This window comes from Giraffa tippelskirchi, chromosome 2 (genome assembly GCF_054371585.1).
Source record: "Giraffa tippelskirchi isolate mGirTip1 chromosome 2, T2T-mGirTip1v1.2.pri, whole genome shotgun sequence".
Taxonomy (NCBI): Eukaryota; Metazoa; Chordata; class Mammalia; order Artiodactyla; family Giraffidae; genus Giraffa; species Giraffa tippelskirchi.
The window spans coordinates 139,270,146-139,293,854 of NC_137276.1; the positions used below are offsets into that span (position 1 = coordinate 139,270,146).

The window sequence follows — 23,709 nt, forward strand, 5'->3', positions numbered from 1 at the left end:
TGAGTTCATAAATGCAGAAAGATGTAAAAGGGACAGGTTTAGTGATTATATTGATATTTTAGGATGTGTGCTAAACACATTGAAAATCCAATGGGCTTATTTTTAAGGCAACCTTAAAATTATAACTCTGCAACTAATACTGCTTCTCAAGTTTACTCTCTCTTGCTCTTATTCATTCAGTTTGGGTCCAGAATTGAATAAGTAACATTTTGGTTTGAATTAGCATTGTTCCTGAGGTTGTTGACAGTTTCTTGAAGGTGTTTCTTTTCCTTTTGTGGGTCACTGACTCCTTTGAGAATCTTCAGAAAAAAATGGGAAACCCATGAAACTTTACATATAATTTCAAGAGGTTTATTGACAGCGAAATAACTTTATACTAAGACTCCTTTTGCCAGACTTAAAGTGAGTATGTGAAGGTCAAAGGAGGAATAGATGGTGTAGAAGAGAAATAAGAGTATATAGCAGTTTAATTGACGGTCTGAAATTAATTTTGTTTTTTCTGCGATCTGTAAAATGTGACTAACATTACCTCATTCATAGGAATGTTGTCTTGTTTCATGTAATAAAATTAAAAATAAATTGTATATAGTAATATAATACTTACTAAGTTACATTTCAAATTTAAATTTTAATATGCTATGTCTCATCAAAATGATATTGTTTCTGGATTTACGGAAGTATTGATATTTAAAGAGAGTCCACTAAGTTACTGTGTCTTTGGAAATGATTGTAGGAACCAATGATGCCCATGGACCAGTCGTCCATGCACTCAGATCACGCTCAGACAGGTAAGAACGACACTGGCACAAACCATTGCTCATTAACAAAGGGTCACTTAAAGACTTCTTTATGTGAATCTTTCACCTAAATGCAAAGACATTTATATTCTTCCCAAATAAAAGCTAAGTAACCATATTTTGGGGATTTAACATCAATCACAGTATTTCACATATACATTTGGCATTTTAAAAAGACAACTATGTAAACTACAACAAATGACTGTTTTCTTTAATTCAGATAAATTTCTTTTGAGATCTCTTTATATACCAAATCTACTTTTTTTCAATAACGAAGACACGTTGATTTTGTGGACTGTTGACTCTATTCAGGTGACATTTTAAAATAAAACTCTATTATGAGGTGAAGAAATGAAGTAAAAGATACAGAGATGCTGTATAGAAAATTCAAAAAAGATCATGTGAGTTCAAATGTCTAGTAGATACAAAACCTTCAGTATGTCTCTGAGAAATTTGGAGAGCAATTACATGGGCCATGGCAGCCTGATCTGGGTGAATCAAGAAAAAGGTAGTTTTTCTAGAAGGACAGAATGTGGCATCTTCTTCATGGAAGAAGCTAGTTGTATGAAATGTGGGCTTTTTTTGGCCCCAGCTGCTTTAAGGAATAGAAACCTAGAGTCCAGTCTAGTCCAAACTAGAGACCCTCCATCTCTTATGTCTCAGTCATACTAATATAATTCAGTAGGGTTTATAGGGTTACCCTTTCAGAAGGGATTTGTAAGGAAGAAAAATATATTTTAAAATAGCAAATGTGTTTGTTAAAATCAGTCATGGCTATTGATTGCTTCGTTCTCTTTACCCTCATCAGAGATTAGAATTTAACTGATATTTAGTATAATTTGTTATCAATAGGACAGATATTCAGTTTTAAATGATGAACAATTATTGAAAAATAAAAACTAAGAAAAATGAAATGAGAAAATGTGTAACTTAGTTAATGCGTACTGTGTTTTTCTTTTTTTTTTTTTTAATGTTTGGGATTGGGTTTTTAGTAATTCCATATAATCCTTCAAGTCATGAGAGTTTGGACCAAGTTGGTGAAGAAAAGGAGGTAAGATAATTAGTCTTATGGTACAATATGTGATCAGCTTTTTAATAACACATGACAGTTTAAAAACATGACAGATGATTGACTTGCTTAAATTTTAGGTCATACTGGAAAAAATACAGGGATGATTTTTAATTATTCTAGAATTTTATTCTGATTTAATTTGTTAATTAAATTACTAAAATAATTTAAATTAAATAGTCTGCTGTGGTGGGATAACTTATTTTCATTATAAGGTAGCATAATCTAAAAATTACAATGTACTTAAGAATGGTGTTTCAAAATACGTGGTAGTATTTAAAATATCGGTCCTTCCATTTTACGGACTAATGGTTTACTTAAAGTATAAACAATTAAACATCTTAACTGCCCATCTTTTTTCTGACTGTTAAACAGTTTATCAGTTTTTTAAACAGTTTAATTTAAAGTGTTGAATTAAAATGATAAGCAATTTTTTTTTTTGATAACCAATTTTTTAAAAAAAGCTTATGGTAAGATTTAGCATGCCTCACATGTTTCACTCCCACTTTGACTTCTGAGAGACAACCTTTTTTAATCTTTTCTAGTTGTGTCCACAATGTGTTTATCCCTCTGTTTTTCAGGTTTTTCAACTATATATACTTCTGGCCATGAAAGGTTTAAACTAGTATACTGTGTTGTGCTGTGCTAAGTCGCATCAGTTGTGTCCAACTCTTTGCGACCCTATGAACTGTAGCCCACCTGGCTCCTCTGTCCTTGAGAGTCTCCAGGCAAGAATACTGGAGTGGGGTGCCATGCCCCTCCTCCAGGGGATCTTCCCCACCTAGGGATCAAACCCATGTCTCTTACATCTCCTGCATTGGCAGGCAAGTTCTTTACCACTAGCACCCGAACTAGTGTACTACCTCCTCCTTTTCTCTTTCCATTGTTTGATAAGTGTATTGTTTTACTCTGGGTTACCTTTTTATTATCGAAAATGTCAAATATCGATAAAAGTAAACAGAATACTGTAACAACCCCCTGTGTCCATTACCCAGTTAAAACAATTGTCTGTACATGTTTTGTCTAGCTTCTCTCACTCCCTTTGGCTTAGATGGTAAATCTGCCTGAAATGCAGGAGACCCAGGTTCAATCCTGGGTCAGGAAGATCCCCTGAAGAATGGAACGGCAACCCACTCCAGTATTCTTGGGCTTCTCTGGTGGCTCAGACAGTAAAGAAGCTGCCTACAATGTGGGAAACCTGGGTTCTATCCCTGGGTTGGGAAGATCCCCTGGAGAAGGAAACGGCTACCCACTCTAGTATTCTGGCCTGGAGAATTTCATGGACAGAGGCGCCTGGCAGGCTATATGTAGTCCATGGGGTCGCAAAGAGTCAGACACAACTGAGTGATTTTCACTTCCCTCACTCCTGTACTGTTTTGAAGCACATCTGTTGGTTACCTATTTAATTTCCTATCTCAGTTTCTTGTATCTCTTTTAGTTTGTTTGACATTCTTTTGCTATTTTATTACTGGTTGTTCTAGGGATTACATCTTACACCCTTATTTAAATTCAATACAAATTATTAATAATATGTTTACTGTTTTCCAGGATATGCAAGGACCTTAGGGCACTTTAAATTTACTCATGCTCACTTCTTGCCTTTAGCGCTTTTTCTGTCCTATTTTAAAATTCTGCATGTGTGTGTTAGTGTTTTTGAAGTCAGTCCTTACTTTGGTTTATCCACATCTTACTCTTTTTGTTCTTTGTCTTTCCTGTGTGTCCGCTTCCATATGAGATTTTCTTTCTTCCTGAAAAACTCAGTGTTTCCTTTAGTGAGAACAACTAGTGGTGGATTTCCTTAGTTTTTGATTGTCTGAAAATGTGTTTATTTCACTTTCTTTTTGAAGGCTATTTTTACAGGCTTTAGGATTGTAGATCATCGGGAGTGAGGGGGGTTTAGGCTCTTTAAAAGGTGACATTCCACTATTTTCTGGCTTCTGTCATTTCATTCAGACTTATTATTGTTTATGTGCAGAAACTGTTACCTTCACTCCATTTGATTCTCTTTTATGGTTTCCTATTAACCATACTTAGTCTATACATTACTTTATCTTTTTACCATTTTCCTCATTCTTAATCTGCCCTAGTCTTGTTTCTTTCACTCGTTTTTATTTATCCTTGTTTCCCAAGTCAGATTATTATTTCTACATTTTCTTTTGAATTCTCCTTCAGTTTTCATAATGCTTTCCCCTCCCCGCCCATTGGTGCTTACTAGTTTATCTTTCTGAAAAGTTGCTCGCTCCTTGCTTTTGTTTATACTCTGCACTTCAGAGAATTCACACTTAATTCTCATGGGTACATCTGTTGGTTATATGCTGAGAATTTTGCAGGCATCTAATAAAAGATTATCTTTAGTCTTCTCTATGAAGTATCAGAAGCTTAAGTTTCTGGTTGTGAATGAATTACAGGGCTGACTGTCATTCCAAAGGAGCCTTGATATTGTGTATATAAGAATGTTTTACATTAGCTGAGCTGCCTCATGCTTGCTTTCTGCCTGTAGTTTTAACTCAGCTTTCATACATTAAGCTCCTGGCAGACTCATCTTGATGTCTCACTGTAACTTCTAACTTCAGTGTGAGAAACTGAGCTAATTATCTTGTCAACTCTGCCAAATCTTATCCTGTGCTCACACTTTCTTTTTCTATCAGTGACACCTCCAGTCTCCTGGTCACCAAAGTTAGTGTCATTTTTTTTTTTTTATGCTTGTATCTTCATTGCCTCCATACCCCAAAGTTATCAGATTCTTTTAAAGACATCTTTTAAAGTTTCTCAGATTTCAGCTTCTTCTCCATTCCAAACACCACCCCTCTGACCTCAACTGATGAATTTATCCTATCTCTTAAGTAGTGCGATTGTATCATTTGGGTTGATGTAAGAAAATAATTAAGAATTTAAATCAGAAAATATTTAAAAACCTTACAGGTGTAACTAGGTGTTAGAAGTATATTGTGTTATGCAAAATACTTCAGGTGTAGCTCTTTGATATAAATGTTCTCAACAGGCAATGAACACCAGGGAAAGTGGCAAAGCTTCTTCCAGTTTAGGTCTTCAGGATTTTGATTTGCTCCGAGTAATAGGAAGAGGAAGTTATGCTAAAGTACTGTTGGTGCGATTAAAAAAAACAGATCGTATTTATGCAATGAAAGTTGTGAAAAAAGAGCTTGTCAATGATGATGAGGTGAGCACAATGATGTTTTATTACCTCTAAACTATTACGTTGGCTTAAGTGTATGGTATCAGAAAAAATGTCAATGTTTGTGCCTTATTGTTTCAGTCTGCTTTTCTAAATCCATGCTTCAGACTGCTTAGTATATAAGATATATTTAAAGTTGTCTGATGATTATTAGATTTTTAAAAACATAAACATCAAACCATATTATTATCAAGGGAAAGTACTTGAGCTTTGTAAAAGTTTGCTAGACTCTTTAATAATATTGAAAGATTTGCCAGGTATTAGTTTCTCTTTGTATATAAATTATTATTTCATGATTTTCAATGTTTTTGATGTTTAGCCTAGTTAGTCAATAATTGCATTTATGGTAATGGAATTACTAAGAACAAATTTGTCATAGTTTTGATACTGTCATTCTAGTTTGACATAAATTTCTTTCATATTTTAAAATAGGATATTGACTGGGTACAGACAGAGAAACATGTTTTTGAACAGGCGTCCAATCATCCTTTTCTTGTTGGGCTGCATTCTTGCTTTCAGACAGAAAGCAGGTAAGATTGAAAGATAATGGAATGATTCCTGGGTTTGACACAGTAAGAACATTTTGGTATATTATATAATAAGAACCCTTTTTACAGTAATTCCTAAAGTGGAAATCACATGGAGATGCAACAGTACTGTGTTTATAATTGCCTGAAACTCCTGTTGGATCAGCATTAGGAAATTACCTGCTTTACACCAAAAAAAGGCATAATTATGGCAGGAGAAAATAGAAATCCAACCTTTTAAATATCACCAAAATTCTAGTTTTAGGACTTAAAATTTCCTAGAGTTTAATTAGGTGGTAAATCCTAACTTCTTTCACTTCTAATGACAATTGGAAATGACTAATATTGCACATTCTAAAATTGGGGTAGGAGTGAGAGTTCTGGGTTGCAAGTGGTACTACTTGAGAATGAAAGTAGCAAGATGCAGAATTATTATCTTTCTGGTTTACTTTCTTGTATCTTCTGTGGTTAAACAGCTTTCTACTCCAGTCACCCTTTGTTTCCACCAAATTCCTGGAACCTTTGTTAAGGGTGAATCTTGTAGAATGCTGTCTGTACTGTGACTGGTCTCTGTAGTGTTTAAACTGCAAAAGTGACACAGTCTTATTTTGGATCTGGGTTTCATGTGTTCTCTCCTGTGTTTTAGATTGTTCTTTGTTATAGAGTATGTTAATGGAGGAGATTTAATGTTTCATATGCAACGACAAAGAAAACTTCCTGAAGAGCATGCCAGGTAGGTTTTGTGTTTATTGTTTGTTTGTGTTGGATTTTGGTAGGAGTAGTTCTGGGACTTTTTGTATGTCAGTGGTTGAAAACAGTAGATAAATCATTTATTTTGATTCCAACTAATTCCTGGTAAGTCATGTAGAGGCTGAGCTAAAAGTTAATTTATATTGTAATATTACATATATAGCATTATATATTATATATATAATAATATAATTATAAGCAGTTGAGAAGTATAAACAGTATTCAAGGGGAAACCTTTAGTCTACTAAGCGCAATTATTTTCAAATATTTTGTCTATTCAGTATCAGCCACTGAAATAATTAATGAATTTATAAACATATTAATCTTATTATGTATGCAGTGATCTCTGACAGTTTTTCGCTAGAAGATGATTGTTGGGACTTCCCTGGTGGTCCAGTGGTTAAGACTCTGCGCCCTCAATGCAGGGGACATGGGTTCAATCCCTGTCAGGGAACTAAGATCCCTACAGCATGCCTCACAGCACAGCCAATAAAATAAAATGAAATAAAATAGAATAAAGGTTATTGTTCATATATACTTGAGAGTAATGAAACAATTCCTCTTAACCTATGATGTAATTCTGACTGTTCTTCCATAGTTATAGTTTCTGAATTGTTCTGCCTTTGGCATTCCCCTCTCTGATTCCATATGTGTTGATTAATAAGATAAAAGAGTATTAAATATCATTTGTTTAGTGCCCTTAATTTGATATTATTATACAAGATAGTAAATAGTTTTTCGAGGACTTTGGTGGGGAAGGATCATGGCCTTGGATAAGAAGTTTAATCCATCAGTGCCATATTTTGTTTTGTTTTTTACTCGTAATTAGCAATAATTCTACCCTTTTGCACTTCACTAGAGTAATGCCAAAAGGAAGCATGTGAGTTTGTATATGTATGTAACAAAGCTTAGAGACTCATTTTAAAAAAATAACTTATTTAGTGGAAATCTTGCTATTCATTGATATTTCTTATCAAAAAGTTATTTGATATTTCTTATCAAAAAGTTAATAGCCTTCAACTTTATAGGAAGGTATAAAGTGTATTAATCTATCTTGTTGTTGTTTAATATACTGTATGTTCATTATTTATTTTAGCTTTAACAAATGGTCACCCTTCATAGCAAAGCCACAGATCATATTTTGAATTGTGGATATAGCCAGTATTTGTTCCTTGTTTGTTCAGTTGAACCAAGAGAAAGTAGCCTAGTTTTTATTTTATTAAAGTACCCATTCTGGTTTTATACCATCTTTGCTTTTCTAGGAACCAGATACAGGATAAGGGCTCAGGTTCCTTGTTTTTAGAATTAAGTAGCTAGAAGGTGTGTATTACACATCTCCAAACATGATCACGATAATACTCACCAAAGCAGCTTTATTCAGGTCAAAAATTTTCCTATCACCAATGAGTTGGTGGCAGTTCTGAAAATGTCTTCCTGTTGTAGAATAATTTAACTCCTTTTTTAGAATGTTGGTGTGGATTTTATTATTTGAGTGGTCAGCTTTCAGTATCCTTTCCATTTTTGACCAATCAGTGGTTCTTAGCCTTTTGGAAGGTCATTTGTCCCTTAGAGAAGTGATGGAAACTCTATAGAAGATGTCCATACAACTTTGTATCCAGTTGTAGGAGTGTGGGCATTCTGAAGTCCATCCAAGGACCCAGATTAGGAAGCCCCTAAAGCTTGAGACTTTCAAATTAAACTTTATGAAAAGTATGGGTTTAACTTAGACTGGAACTTGTATAATTGTGTTTGGGGCTCAGCTATTTTAAAGTGGCACCTCAATTTGTGTTTTGGTATTATTCCTAATAACATTGGGAGGAAAAAAATCTTTTGACGTGATTTTGATGTTCTGGTTTGCAGATGGAAGTAGGATTTAAATACCTTCCTCTAGAAACTTACCATGATTTAAAAACTTGAATCAAATGAGTTAATTTTTCATTTTATTTTAGATTTTACTCTGCAGAAATCAGTCTAGCATTAAATTATCTTCATGAACGAGGGATAATTTATAGAGATTTGAAATTGGACAACGTGTTGCTGGACTCTGAAGGACACATTAAACTCACTGACTATGGCATGTGTAAGGTGAGGGAAGTTTGTAGTTATTGAGAAGATCTCAGCAGCTCAGGAAATTGTTTTGGTCAAATAACTTTATATTCAAAACTGGGGAAATAGTTGCTACTTTGTGCTAGAATGGCAAAAAGTATCCTAAACAGAGACAGCTGTACTGATCTCCTATTCATTTAAGAAATTCCACATTTTCTATGAAGTTACATGTGCTATAAAAGTTCATTTCTTTTTATTGTCTTTATTTTTTTATCTTGAAAGTCGTGCTACTGTTAAATAAAATTTGTAGGTAAAAACTGTCTACAATCCCAGACTTTAGCACAACAGCTTTCATATCATCTTCCAAGTTTTTGCCTTTTGATCGTGACTCTTTATAATGCACTCAACATTTTCCCAGGGAATCGAACATTTTTTCATATTTAAATATCTGACATAAAGTACAATAGAGCAAACTTAAGAATTTTAGTTATTCTCAGGACATGTCCTTTATTTCTGAGTGTTTTATTCCTTTTGTAACAGTGTTTCATTTAAAGATCCAGTCTTTTTTCAGAAAATGTGTTAGGGGACTACTCTCCTTGTCAAAATAACCAAGAGAGAATTTTCTTCACATGGTAAATGTGGTAGCAAGCCTGTGAATGTGTTAACTGCCTTTCCCCATTCACCTAAGGAAGTGCCTATCTAGGGCCTACCTCTTTTTTTTTTTTAATAAATTAAAAAAAATTTTTTTTTGGCTGCACTGGGTCTTTGTTGCCGCACACAGGCTTTCTCTAGTTGCGGTGAGTGGGAGCTACTCTCTAGTTGCAGTGCACGGGCTTCTCATTGCAGTGGCTTCTCTTCTGGAGCACGGGCTCTAGATGCGTGGGCTCGGTAACTGTGTTGCAGGGGCTCAGTTGCCCAGTGGCATGTAGAATCCTCCCAGACCACGGATCGAACCTGTGTGCCCTACATTGGCAGGTGGATTCTTAACCATTGGACTGCTAGGGAAATCCTAGCCTGGCTCTTTTTATGCAAAGAAATTTGGGCATCCTGTTTTGCTCAGAAGATATTATTAAAGAAAACTTACTTGATCTTTTGTTACTCTTAATGAAAAGTAATACTGGTTTGTTAATTTAATCAAGATCTTTGATAAACCTTTCAGAGGTTTTTTTTCAGTAGTTCTTTAAATTGGTTGTTCCACTTACCTCCGTTTCTGCCTCCTTCTCCGCCTCCTTCTCCAGGAGTTGTTTAATGTTATTAGTAGGAAATTATCCCAGGATTTGAACTTGTGTTCAGAGACCTTACCAACAGTACTTTGTCTCTTTTCCAACCTAACACATTTACACCCAGTGTTAAAGCTTATGGGAAATAAGTTGCCTGGAAATTGGAATGTTCCTGTCTTATGACTTAAGAGTCAGTATTTAAACTTGCCTAAAGTCTGACCTTAGGCAAATATTAGATGAATTTCTCTTCCTTATAATTATTCTTTGGGAAATCTAAAACACTAAGATTTTTTCCATAGTTTTTCCAGAAATGCTTTCTTTAGGCTTATTTAATTTAATTTCTTCAGTTTCTCACTAGATGCTCTTATATAAAGAATGCAGAGAATAGTGATGACTGGAGGCATATGAAAACTGCATTTAACATCTTCAGAGTTATATTTGAAATATTTTATGAATATTGATTTTTTTATTGACTGAAAACTTTAGCTATTTTATAAATTGATGTGCCTCCAACTATTTTTTATCAGCAGGAGGATTTCATAATAATATCTATTTCATGCTGTAGGTAATTTAGCTGATGGACCTCCATTCAGATATCCACTCCAAAGCTGAATGACTTAGTACAGCTCTTTTACAGGTTAACAAACAGACTGCATCCCTTGTCTCTGACTCTTACCCTGCAAGTGCATGTCGTAAACCATTACTGTATGTCAAGCCATTGCCATTAGTACAAAACAACTTAAATCCCATTCATATTTCTTTGTACAGGCATGCCTTGTTTCACTGTGCTTCGTTTCATTGAGCTACACGGATACTGTGTTTTTTACAAATTGAAGGTGTGGCAACCCTGTGTTGTCAGATGATGATTAACATTTTTTAGCAATAAAGTTTTTAAAAATTTTTATTGAAATATATTTGATTTACAATATTGTGTTTAAAGTATCTTTTAGTTAAGGTATGCATTTCGTTTTTAGACATGATGCTGTTGCACACTTAATGGATTACAGTGTAGTGTACACATAATTTTTACGTGCACTGGAAAATCAAAAATATTCATGTGACTTAATTTATTGATATTTACTTTATTGTTGGGATCTGAAACCAAACTGCAGTATCTCCATGGTATGCTTATATATAAAAATAATATATATACCCCTGTTAGGGATCTTGAAAAATCCTTGAAGTCACAATATATACTACTAAGTATTTCTTCTAGATATTTATATTAGTATTATATATAATAGTATAAAATCTGAAGAAAAATACATACCCCATGCCAGGAATCTCTCTGCAGGAATTCATCATAAGAACCTCATATAACAGTGGTTGTCTCTAAGAAGCTGAAACTGAATATGTCAGACAAGAATGGAAAGAAGACTTGATTTTTAGTCTTTATTTTCTCCCTCTTTTTGTTTGGAATTTTGTACCATGTAATTTAATAGGGAAATGGTTAAATTCTAGGTACATATGTTGAGTTGAATTTTGTAGTCATTAATAATAGGAAATCTGTAATTACATGGGAAATTACATACTTACAAAGTAAAAAAAAAAGCAGATGTTTAATTGTATATTTAGTATTATTCAGTTTGTATTTAGACTTTTATTGTTTTTCATTTTAATTGAGATTTGGTTGATTTATAGTATTATATGTTTCAACTGTACATCATGATTCACAGTTTTTAAAGATTGTACTCCATTTATAGCTATAAAATGTGGACTGTATTCCCTGTGCTGTACAATATATCTTTGTAGTTTATTTATTTTATACATGGTAGTTTGTACCCCTTAATCCCCTACCTCTACTTTGCTACTTCACTCACACCGCTGGTAGCTACTAGCTTATTCTCTATATCTGTGAGTCTGTTTTGTTGTTTTATTATATTCATTAGTTTGTTTTATTTTTAAAATTCCACATATAAGTGATAGCATACAGTATTTGTTTCTCTGTCTGACTTATTTCACTAAACATAGAACTCTCCAAGTCCATACATGTTGTTGTTTATGGCAAAATCTCATTCATTTTTGTGGCTGAGTAGTATTCTAGTAGTATTTTATAAATGGTTTCCTTTGCTGTGCAAAAACTTTAAGTTTGATTAGGTCCCATTTGTTTATTTTTGCTTTTGTTTTCTTTGGTTTAGGAGACAGATAAAAAGATATACATATTGGTACAGTATATAGCAAAGCATGTTCTGCCTGTGTTTTCTTTTAGGAGTTTTGTGGTTTCTAGTCTTAACATTTAGGTCTTTAATCTGTTTTTATTTTATTTTTGGGTATGGTAGGAGAAAATGTTCTAGTTTTATTCTTTTACATATAGCTGTCCAGTTTTCCCAAAACAGCTAATTGAAGAAACTATCTTTTCTCCATTGCATATTCTTGCCTCCTTTGTCATAGAATAATTAACCATAAATGCTTGGTTTCTTTCTGGACTTTCCATTTCTGTTCCATTGATTTATATCCCTGTTTTTATGCCAGTACCACACTGTTCATTACTTTAGCTTTGTAGTATAATCTGAAGTCAGGTAACATGGTTCCCCCAGCTCTCTTCTTCTTTCTCAAAATCGTTTTGGCTATTTGAGTAGACTATCTTTCTATTGTTGATTTCTTATTTAATTTCCTTTTGATCAGAGAATAGTCTGAATGATAATAGTGCTTTGAAATATGTTGAAATTTCCTTTATGCTTTAGTATTTGGTCAGTATCCCAAATGTACTTTAAAAAGGATATGTAATCTCTATTTTGCATGCAAGAAGTCTCTTGTTTCCCTCCTTTTCCCACACATGCACACAGATATATGTATTCTATATGTGTACATACTACACATATTTCAAACTTTAGCTTTTGTTCAAATCTCCCTCTGCTTACTAATTTTTTGTCTGTATGATCTTTCTTTCTTTTTTTTTTTTTAGTATATATAGATGTTTTAAAAATCACCTGTCATCATTGGGGATTGTACCATCAGTCTGGGCTGCTATAACAGGGTACCGTAGGTTAGGTGGCTTAAACAACAAACATTTATTTCTTATGGTTCTGGAGACTGAGAAGTCCACGATCAAGGTTCTGGAAGATTTGGTGTCTGAAGGTACCCTTCCTGGTTTGCAGATGACTGTCTTCCCATTGTATCCTCACATGGTGAGGAGACAGACGGAGAGCTAGCTCTCTTTCTGTTCTTATAAGGACACAAATCCCATCATGGGGCTCCAACCTCATGACCTAATTACCTCCCCAGAGGCCCAACCTCCCAGTGCTGTCACATTAGGGTGGCAACATGTGAGTGTCAGGGGCAGATAAACATTCAGACAGTAGTGGGGATTCTGAAATCCTCCTAATTATTTTGTCCATTTTTACTAGTTGTATTTTGAGGCTGTGTTGTTAGCTGCATACTAGTTTGTTTTAGCTTCTTGGTAATTGTTCCATTTGTTGTTGTATAGTTTCTCTATTTGTACATGTTAGTGTGTTCTACCTTAATTTCCTCTACCCTGTATCTATTAAAATACAAAACCAATAAATGTGTGACTCAGGAGAAATGACCAGAACGGAAACATAATACCAGTAGTGGTTGTGTTAGGAAGTGGGATTTAAAAGCTTTTCTTCATAAAATATGCTTCCTTTGATTCATGTAATTTAAATTTGTATATTATAATTTTATTTGAATATAAATTATTTTAAATGCAGTTTTTATCTTAATTGAATTCTACCATATCTAATGAAGTCAAGTTTTCTTTAAGGTATTTAGTATTAAAACCTGTGGTTTTAATAATAAAGGCAGCTGCGCTAGTGATATTTTATTTAAGCTCAATATACTACCTATAGATGCTAACCTTATATGAAAATGAAATAAAAGAGGTAAATTTAAAACAAATTTTGCATCTTATTATTTTCTTCCTTTTTTTTTTTTTTTATTAATAAAAGGAAGGATTACGGCCAGGAGATACAACTAGCACTTTCTGTGGTACTCCTAATTACATCGCTCCTGAAATCTTAAGAGGAGAAGATTATGGTAACAATTTGGTGGTATTTTGGACATGTGATGGAAGGGTGGTTAGATGTGATACCAGTTGCATTATAGCACACTATAGTGTTTCAGTACTAAGCTTATTAACATAAACTTTCTTGATCTTCTTAAAACCTACTAAAAACTCCAAATTCTGAAATCAGAGACAGTGGGACTTTGTTAGTATTTGGGGACTCCAATTTGAATATGGTAAGCACTTAAGAGTACTGGCACTATTCTAAGCGGTTTGCATATATTAACTAAGCTAATCTAATCCTCTTAATAATCCTATGAGATAAGCACAATTAATTGACATTTTACAAACAAGGAAACTGGTAGACAAAAAAGTTAAATAACTTGCCCAAGGTCATGTAGCAGGAAAGTGGCAGAGTTGGGATTTAATCAGCCATGTAATTGCAGAATCATAAACTTCTGTAAGATTGTTCAGATTTCCTGGGGTATTTCCCCCAGGAATCTGAAAGATGGAGGAAAGATTCCCTGCTTGTCAGAAACCAGAGGTTGTGTTTATCTTAAGAAAACATTTGGCTCTTTGGGTTCTGGCCCTTTGATTTCAGCAGTTGTAAAGGAGGATGGCTATTTCTGATAGCTGCTTGTAATCTGGTTCCAAAGTCCTTTCAGGATCTTTAATCAGGTAGCAGAAGATCAAGTTTCACACCAAGCAAGGTTATTTCAAATATAATTTAATTATGTCCTCTAAACAAAGTATTAGAGGCAGGCTCTTGAGTCTGGAATTACAAACATATTTGGTGGTACACAGTGTATAGGATAATTGTATAACAGCATAGGCACATTGGTCTCTGGAGCTTAGTGTAACCAACAAACATATTTGGGAAGAAAAAGTCGTGTTTCATTTTCTATATTTTATTTTTGAAGTTATCGTTTAGTTACCTCCCTTCTTTGATAAGTGAAATGTTCTTGTAATCCTTGATGCCTGCCATGATCATTATAATGCATTTCAAGTTTACTTTTTCATTATGTTTATTTTTTTAATTGTGTAATAAAATTAATCTCAAATTACTGACATCTTAGAATGTGGAATGGATAATTTATTGCTTTAAAATTTCATTTTGAAGGTTTCAGTGTCGACTGGTGGGCTCTTGGAGTACTGATGTTTGAGATGATGGCAGGAAGGTCTCCATTTGATATTGTTGGGAGCTCTGATAACCCTGATCAAAACACAGAGGATTATCTTTTTCAAGGTAATTTGCGGTATTTTACAGAGTCTCTGTGAATAACTCATCGTAAAGCATGAATGAAGACAGCTATAGTTATTACTTTTGAGTAAGAAAGAGGAAGAATAATCTGGACAACATTCTTCTGAACCCATGAGGCTTTGAGTTTGTTTTTGTTGTTTTGATCTACCCTTCCTACTGCTTAGTTTTTGGTCCCATTTGCCAGTTACCTTCTCATACTCAGAAACATAACAAAGAGATGTTATTGTACATCACAGAGATTAGAGGAAAGAATTGTGTGGCTGGAGAGGGCAGTCTTTTCACCTGGACCACAATGCTGAATGCATAAATCCAAGAGCAATAATGGGAAAAAGCAGAGTACTAAGAAGATAAAAAGGATCAAAAGGTGAAGGAAAAAGCTCCACAATTGGAAATACGAAGAGCTGAACAGAACAGAAACAAACAGACAAGCACAAGGACCCCAAACACACGGTCCAAAGAAGTGCAAAAATTGCCATAAAATTCTACATTTAATGACTAAGGCCATCACAGAAAATGAATAGATATTGATGTAACAGGAAATCTGGCTTGCTGTGGAAAACCTGGAAAGACTTTTAACCTCCTTAATTAGGGGTAGGCACATTGAAAATTAATGGGCTTCCATCTCATACCTACATACACATTTGGCAAAAATTTTAAAGTCTGACAGTACCAGTGCTGGTAAGGGCTAATAACAGTGCTGGTGAGGATATGAAGCAACTGAAACTCTGGTGGATGGAGTGAAAACTGACATGACAGCTTTGGAAAATAATTTGGCAAAGTCTAATATAGTAATACATGCCACACATTTTACAGATACTAACCTGTTTAAACCTTATAACTCTCCTATGAGGGCTTCCTTGGTGGCTCAGTGGTAAAGAATCTGCCTGCCGACGCAGGAGATACAGGTTCCATCCCTAGGTCAGGAAGATCCCCTGGAGGAGGGCATGGCAACCCACTCCAGTATTCTCGCCTGAACAATCCCATGGATAGAGGAGCCCAGCTGCAGTCTATGGGGTCTCAAAAAAGTCGGACACAACTTAGCAACTAAACAGAAAACAACAGCAACACCCCTATGAATCAGGTGTTTTTATTCCAATTTTACAGATAGGGCAATTGAGACACGCACGGTAAGGTAGTCAAAGAATAAAACATATGCATGTAGTGATCAAAACTGTTCAGAGTAGAGGCCATCTCTGAGCAGGAAGGAAGGACTAGGACTGGGAAGGTACACAAGATGCTTAGATAGTGTTTGTAATGTCTGTTTTTTTCTGCTAGAATGTCTTAAATATCTTATAATAAAAAATATAAAGATGAAAACCCTGTAAAAGTTAATTATAATCTGTAAATTTTATCTTTCTAGTTATTTTGGAAAAACAAATTCGCATACCGCGTTCTTTATCTGTAAAAGCTGCAAGTGTCCTGAAGAGCTTCCTCAACAAGGTATAAATTGTATATAAAATCGTTAGTGATTTATCTCCATACAAATGACACTGGTAAGGAGAGTTTCAGGCAACATAAAATTCCAAAACATCAGAGTGTATAATTTTTCCATTAGATCTGGAACTTGTCTCTTCACCAAAGGATACCTTGACAGAATGAGATCCTGAGATGTGTCGTCCTTTCCATTCTGCCAGTATAATTTACCCCTAGCTTTATATTACGTGTGATGTTTGTTTTGTTTTGTTTTTTGGCTGCGCTGGATCTTCACTGTGGTGCATGGACTCTTGTCTGATTGTGGCACTCAGGGGCTTCTCTTGTTATGGAGCATAGGCTCCAGAGTGTGTGGGCTCATATGTGTGGTGTTTTTAATGTAAACAAAAAATACCATGTGCTCAATTAGAGAAAAACTGCATCTTCGGGGATAGCCTCAATTGTATCTCCATCTCTATTTTTTCAGTTTCCTTTAGATTATTATAGAATGTTTTAACTTATTGAGTACTTGGTGTAGTAGTGTTCCCTGCAAATTCTCTTATTACAACCCTATAATTAGATAATATTCAGAAAAAATAAAATGCTGAAATGTTGTCTCTTTAAAAAATCTGAACACCATTCTGTCATTGTTTGTTGTGGTTGATAGGCTAGAAGATTTTTTTTAATATCTTTTTTATTTTATTTGCTTGCACTGGGTCTTAGCTACAGCATGTAGGCTCTTAGTTCCCTGACCAGGGATTGAACCCAGGACCCCTCCATTGGGAGCACAGAGTCTTAGCCACTGGACCACCGGGGAAATCCCTAGAAAAGTTTTAGGATCTAAAATTACGACTCTGAATAATTTTTATTCATAACACCCTAACACCAAATGTGTAGGTTTTTTCCACACTACCAACCAATTTCCCATCCTCTTACTTTAAAATCTTGTTTAAAAATAAATGGTAGGTTAGAAGGTAGGTTGATGTGCATTTATTTTCTGAGATAAATAAGATAATGAGTTTTAATAAAATAAATTCAAGCTTGTTTTAAATGAGTATTTTATGTGAGGAAAGATTTAAACTGGAAACCTTAGCTTTAACACAGTGAAATATGAAGATGAGAAGTGTCAGTATGCAAAGCAGAATGCCTTTTGCTACAGAGGAAAGTGGGAACATGTTCTCATTCACGATAGTTGTATAATTTGCAGGCTGCTTCTCAGTCCAGTGATTCAGATAATGGTTGTATCGTTGTTGTACACAAATTACAGTTGTTGCTATAATTGGACACAGGGCTTTTAAATTGAGCTAAAAACAAACTGGTGAAGTTTGGGGGTCTGTGTGTTTTGAGTATCACTCCAGCCCGTGTCAAAGAAAGACTTGGTTGCTGCCCAAATAATTCTGCTGCTGTCTTTGTCCTCCCATTTTTCTTTAGCAAGGTGTGGTGACATCTCTCCACTTGAGTTACAAGGATAGCTGGAGAAGAGCTGTGAGGAAATCTTGCTTGTCACAAGCATCAGATACTCCTTTGAGTATCTCGTGTTTTATTTTCTAGAAATGAAAGGTAGACCAGTCTGATTTCAGACATAAAGGTATCATATAACAGACGCAAAACACAGGTCACAAAGGTGATTTATTCTGAAGCACAGTATTCACCCAGCTCTTGAAACATTTCCACCATAGGACCCAAAGGAACGATTGGGTTGTCATCCACAAACAGGATTTGCTGATATTCAGGGACACCCATTCTTCCGAAATGTTGATTGGGATATGGTATGTAAATTTTGATTGTTTTATATATTATTGTTGTTGTTGTTCCGTTACTAAGTCCTGTCCGACTCTTTGTGACCCCATGGACTGCAACACACCAGTCTTCCTTGTCCTTGACTGTCTCCCAGAATTTGTTCAAACTCACATCCATTGAGTCAGTGATGCCACCCAATCATCTCATCCTCTATTGTCCCCTTCTCTTGCCCTCAATCTTTTCCAGCATCAGAGTCTTTTGCAGTGAGTCAGCTCTTGGCATCAGGTGGCCAAGGTATTGGAGCTTCAGCATCAGTCCTTCCAATATTAGTTTTCATTATTTTCTTGGGCCAAAATTTATTAATGTAAAAGAATATTGAAAAACCAGTGTATCACAGCTTAAGTAACTTAAAACCACTCTCTAAAGTGTTTTTTTTTAATTAATTTATTTTTTAATTGAAGGATAATTGCTTTACAGAATTTTGTTGTTTTTAAAAGCACTTTAAACGACAGAAAACAAAATTCTAAGTGCTTTTAAAAAAATGTTTAAAACTGTGAAAGCTTAGAATATTAATTTAATGGAGCAGGTTGTAGTAGTTTGGGGCCTGCATCAGTGTTCAGATTTGTAAATTATTTCCATCAAATGAATATTGTAGAACCAGGCCCAGGGACTCATTTTAATAAGATGGGAAATACCTGAGGACAGAGGAGAAACACAGAGGTGGAATTTTTCTAAGAATGTGGGCTTGAGCTGTCATCCATTATGTCTCTTCTAGATGGAGCAAAAGCAGGTGGTACCTCCGTTTAAACCAAATATTTCTGGGGAATTTGGTTTGGACAACTTTGATTCTCAGTTTACTAATGAACCTGTCCAGCTCACTCCTGATGATGAGTAAGTACTTCTGTAGACTGAAATATTTTTAAAGTGCTTTGATAGTCTCATTTTTTAATGGCTACACAGTGTTCCATGATCAGATTATCTTATTTTATCTAATCATCCAGTTACAGGACATTTGAATTATACAATTATAAAAACAGTACTTGGTCATTTTCTACTTTGCCGACACGTATTGTCTCTAATTCTCACAGCAGTCTTACAAACCTCATTGTCATCCTCTTCATTTTACAGACGAGGATGCCGAGGCTCAGAGAGATTATGCAGCTGTTAGTTGACAGAGCCAGGATTCAAACCCAAGTCTGACTAAGGCCTGTGCTCTTAGCACTGCACTGCACTGCACTGTTTCCCAGTGTGATAGTGACCATCTTGGTCTGAGTTCCTGAATATTACCTTTAGATAGATTCCTAGAGGGGGAATTAGGTCAAAGGGTATGAAATTTTTAAAGCTTTTGATATGTATTGCCAAATTACTTTTTAAAAAGATTACATCAGTGTGTCAGATCAGGCAGCAGTGATCTGACCTACTTTTTGTGTTTATATCTTTTAAAGATAAGGCTTAGAATAACTTGGGGATATTTGTTCCTTCAGCTGTCATTACCGATTCATTCTCTCATGTCATGGAAGCCCTTTCTGCTTGTCAGTCATTTTACTTTAACATCTGGTTAGTTCTTATCACATTCCTCACCGCAGCTGTTCCAAACTCTCTCTACATTTTAGAAGGCTTCCGTCCTCCCCCTGCCTCCATCACTCTAAGTGGGTTGACCTTGCCTTGAGTGGACTGCCAGGGTTGAGACCTCCCTGCTGTGAGCTTGCTCCGTTTCCAGCCGTCACCAGACCGCCTTGCATCTCAGAATTGTTCTCTAACTCTTCCCAAACTTTTGCTGCTTCCTGCTTCTTGGAAGGCTGTTCCTCTTACGCATGGGGTACCCTCCCACTTTCCTCAATCTGTTTCCTTCATTTCCTCCAAGATTGATTGTGTCAGTTATCCCCATTACTTCACCTTGCTTAATTTCTCTTTTCCAGCTTCTTCTCTCTGCTTATAAATATGCTCAAATACGGTAATTTTCCCCGCCTCTTTGAGCCACGACATTTTTCTCTCATCTTCTTTTCATCTTCAAGCTTTTTCAGAAACAGTTAATAGATGCTTATGGTAAAAGAAAAATAAATAAGCACTGTCTCTACTAAATTCCTTCAAAATAGTTGACATTGATTGTCTTACACTTTCTTGCTGCCAACGCTTTAACCTCTTACAATTGAATCTGCTCTTTAAGCTTTTGAAGGTTGAATTGGCTTCTTTATTTCTAGATTTTAAAGCACCTTTTGATCTACCCTGTCTCCTCCGATGTCTGTAAAGCATCTGACACTCATGGCCTGCTTTAGTTGGCGCTGTCCATCCTGGTTCTGCATTATCGTTTAACCACTTGTCATCTTATTTACCCTGTCCCCTTGAGACTACGATGCTCCATGATTCTATTCATGACTGCCTTCTCTTTGCTACATGCAGTTTATACCTTGGAGATTTCAGCCAGCCCTGTAGCATGGATACCAGCTATTAAATGCCTTCCAGCTAAACTGGCAAATAATTGTTGTACTAAAGGCACTAGTAGACAAGCCTTGATCATCTGTGAATGTTTAGTACTTAGCATAGTGCCTTTTGTCATTATTTCTCACAGCAGTGTGTAATAGAAGGAGCACTGGATTTAACCAAAAGATGGGAATTTGAACCCCCTCACCACCTCTTACCAACAGGATACCCTGGGTCTGAGTTACATAACTTTTCTGAGCCTGTGTCTACTCATACTGCCTACTTCCCAAGGTTGCTGTGAAGAATAAATGAACGACGGTTTCTAAAGCTCTGAGCCACCACCCTGTTATCTCCCCTGAGCTTCATTTCCCCTTACTAGTTCAAACATCTCTCCTAGTTTGTCAGACAAGCACCTCAAACATCTGAAGTGTAAATTGTTCTCAATCAGGTCCTTGTTTTTATTTACCCTTTTCTGCTCATTGTACCACCACGTGTTCCTTTATTCAGATTCAATTATCTGTGTCAGTGGTTGTTGACTCCCAATTTTTCCTTACCAAACTGTATAATACCTTCAGCTGCCAAGTCCTTGTCTCTTTTTCCTTTACTTCATCACTTGTGTCATTTCTAATTGGCTCCTTTACTTTGCAACCTGCTCAGTACACACAAAGTACCAACTCCTTTAATCAGAACCCTTGAGTAAATTCCTACCTTGCCTCACCTATCCCCTTCGTGAGTAATTACAGTCTCCCATCATCTGCTCCAGCATGACTTTCTAGCCATATCTCTCACTATAACACAAGCGCCGTGTTCTCATCAGGCTCAGTTACCCACCATTCCCTGATAGCATGCTGTTAACGTTTCCTCTCTATTCCTCCTTCCTTTTCACCTGTTGAAATCTTCCCCATCTTTCAGAGCTCCCTCAGATGTAATCAGACCTTTGATGGATCAAGGTGGACCTCTTTAGTGTTAACATCACTGACTTCTTTGAGCTAGCCATTACCTTCCTTCCAGCATCCTCTGCCACTCAACACCCTTATATTCCTGTGCTCCAACTCTAATAAATTACTGACATTTCCCCAGACTTACCATCAGTTCAGTTCAGTTGCTCAGTCATGTCTGACTCTTTGCAAGCCCATGAATCGCAGCATGCCAGGCCTCCCTGTCCATCACCAACTCCCAGAGTTTACCCAAACTCATGTCCATCAAGTCGGTGATGCCATCCAGCCATCTCATCCTCTGTCATCCCCTTCTCCTCCTGCCCCCAATCCTTCCCAGCATCAGGGGCTTTTCCAATGAGTCAACTGTTCACATGAGGTGGCCAAAGTACTGGAGTTTCAGCTTCAACATCAGTCCTTCCAGTGAACACCCAGGACTGATTTCCTCCAGGATGGACTGGTTGGATCTCCTTGCAGTCCAAGGGACTCTCAAGAGTCTTCTCCAACACCACAGTTCAAAAGCATCAATTCTTCAGTGCTTAGCTTTCTTCACAGTCCAACTCTCACATCCATACATGACTACTGGAAAAACCATAGCCTTGACTAGACGGACCTTTGTTGGCAAAGTAATATCTCTGCTTTTTAATATGCTATCTAGGTTGGTCATAACTTTCCTTCCAAGGAGTAACCATAGTCTTTCATAATTCCATTCAGTTAGTGTTTGTGGAATGATGCTGCCTTTCTTGATTTTGCCAAGTAGAAGTCACCTTTTTCTTTAGAACTGTGGTTAGAGCAGGGCTTAGCTTGTGTAGGAGACTTAGCAGGTACTGTTTTGTTTTATGAAGTACCTTTCCTCTTGAAGGAAGGGGCCATATCCTGTGTAACTTTGTTCTCTGCAGTATGATAGGTACATTTAAGTACCAAAATATTTGATGATAATACTCTTGTATATTTAACTAGAAGCCCAGTGTAGCAGAATGCCAGTCTCTCTGCTTCCCGTGACCCACTGCCTCCCTGTGGTGGTCCCTCTGGGTCTTTCAGAGTACTGCCTCCGGTTTTTCATTTTGGTTAACTTCTGGGCTTTCTCTTCACCATCTTCCATCTGGTTGTTGAAGTGAAAGTCGCTCAGTCGTGTCTGACTCTTTGCGACCCCATGGCCTATGCTGCTGCTGCTGTCACCTCAGTCGTGTCCGACTCTGTGCGACCCCATGGCCTATACAGTCCACTAAATTGCATGCTGATTCAGACCTGGGTGTTCACCTATAATTATGAATGTTGTTTAGGTCAGCAGTTAACATTACCTAAGATTGTTAAGATTGTGACCATTTGTGCCTTTTTTATTCCCAGTCTTCAGTTTTGGACTACCTTTTGGTTCCAAACTTGCTCATGGGATTATAAGTCTTTTCTGATTTTCAGTACTGCTGATTCTTCTAGAAAATGTTTGGGGGTTAATCTAAAAACTTGAAGATTTTTTCCCCCATAACTTATAAATTAGCCTTATTTTTAATTTTTAATCTTTATTTTACCATTTAAGTAAAAAAAATCGAAGAAATCTTGATGGTGAACATTATTTTTCTTTCAACAGTGACATTGTGAGGAAGATCGATCAGTCTGAATTTGAAGGTTTTGAGTACATTAATCCTCTCTTGATGTCTGCAGAAGAATGTGTCTGATCCTCTGCTCAGCTGTGCATTTTGCTTGTGTTGCCATTTAATGCATGGATAAACTTGTTACCAGTCTGGATGCAATGAACCATTTTATATTTTTCACCTACAGAAAAAACACTCACTACCTTCTGTTGTTGGCTATAAGAGTCAATGATTACATCTCAGTTTAACTACGAAAAAAATGAAACTACTTTCCAGACAATCATGTCAAAATTTAGTTACATTGGTAATCCAGCAACCTACTGATGAATAATAAAGTTGTCTTTTTGTTCAAAGGAAATACTCACTAAAAAGAGTGTCTGTTGCATTAAGGGACATGGTGGGATTATATCATAAACCTCCTATGATTTTTGTCATATTCATGAGATCATTTAAGTATTTAATTTTGGAATAAAAGAGTAATTCAAAATACAACTGGTTATATTACCTGTTACTTTCTGAGTTCTTCATGTTTAAAAATTCAACTGTAAATTCTGTCATTGCCTTAGAAGATTAACTTATTGATTTTTAAGGCAACAATTATTAATAGTACAAGATGTTGCTTGCTTAGAATTGAGGAATACAGATTCTTCTGAGGAAGAGAATGGGCACATTTTATTAAGAACCAGATTCCAAATTATTAGCTGGCTGGCTTTGAAAAACTGATTCAAGTGATTTCTTTTATATTAAAGTGTTAGCTTCTGAGTTTGTCCCTGCAGTGGGAACTGTA

General features: G+C 35.9%; 1 protein-coding gene across 7 annotated transcripts in view; it reads left to right on the forward strand.

Moving 5' to 3' along the window:
• Positions 1-23,409, forward strand: part of PRKCI (protein kinase C iota) — a 67,263-nt gene extending 43,854 nt beyond the window's left edge. For 6 of the 7 annotated variants that reach the window (XM_081570870.1, XM_081570869.1, XM_081570867.1 and 3 more), the window contains 12 exons: positions 734-788; positions 1,790-1,848; positions 4,868-5,044; positions 5,492-5,589; positions 6,233-6,319; positions 8,286-8,421; positions 13,511-13,598; positions 14,687-14,812; positions 16,188-16,267; positions 17,917-18,006; positions 18,753-18,868; positions 22,919-23,409. In XM_081570870.1, the coding sequence (XP_081426996.1) occupies positions 734-788; positions 1,790-1,848; positions 4,868-5,044; positions 5,492-5,589; positions 6,233-6,319; positions 8,286-8,421; positions 13,511-13,598; positions 14,687-14,812; positions 16,188-16,267; positions 17,917-18,006; positions 18,753-18,868; positions 22,919-23,006 (1,200 nt within the window). In that variant the 3' untranslated portion in view covers positions 23,007-23,409. Of the gene's footprint in view, positions 1-733; positions 789-1,789; positions 1,869-4,835; positions 5,045-5,491; positions 5,590-6,232; positions 6,320-8,285; positions 8,422-13,510; positions 13,599-14,686; positions 14,813-16,187; positions 16,268-17,916; positions 18,007-18,752; positions 18,869-22,918 lie in introns of all 7 variants that reach the window. The other variant, XM_081570872.1, reaches the window with a different exon arrangement.
• The last annotated feature ends 300 nt before the right edge of the window (positions 23,410-23,709 follow it).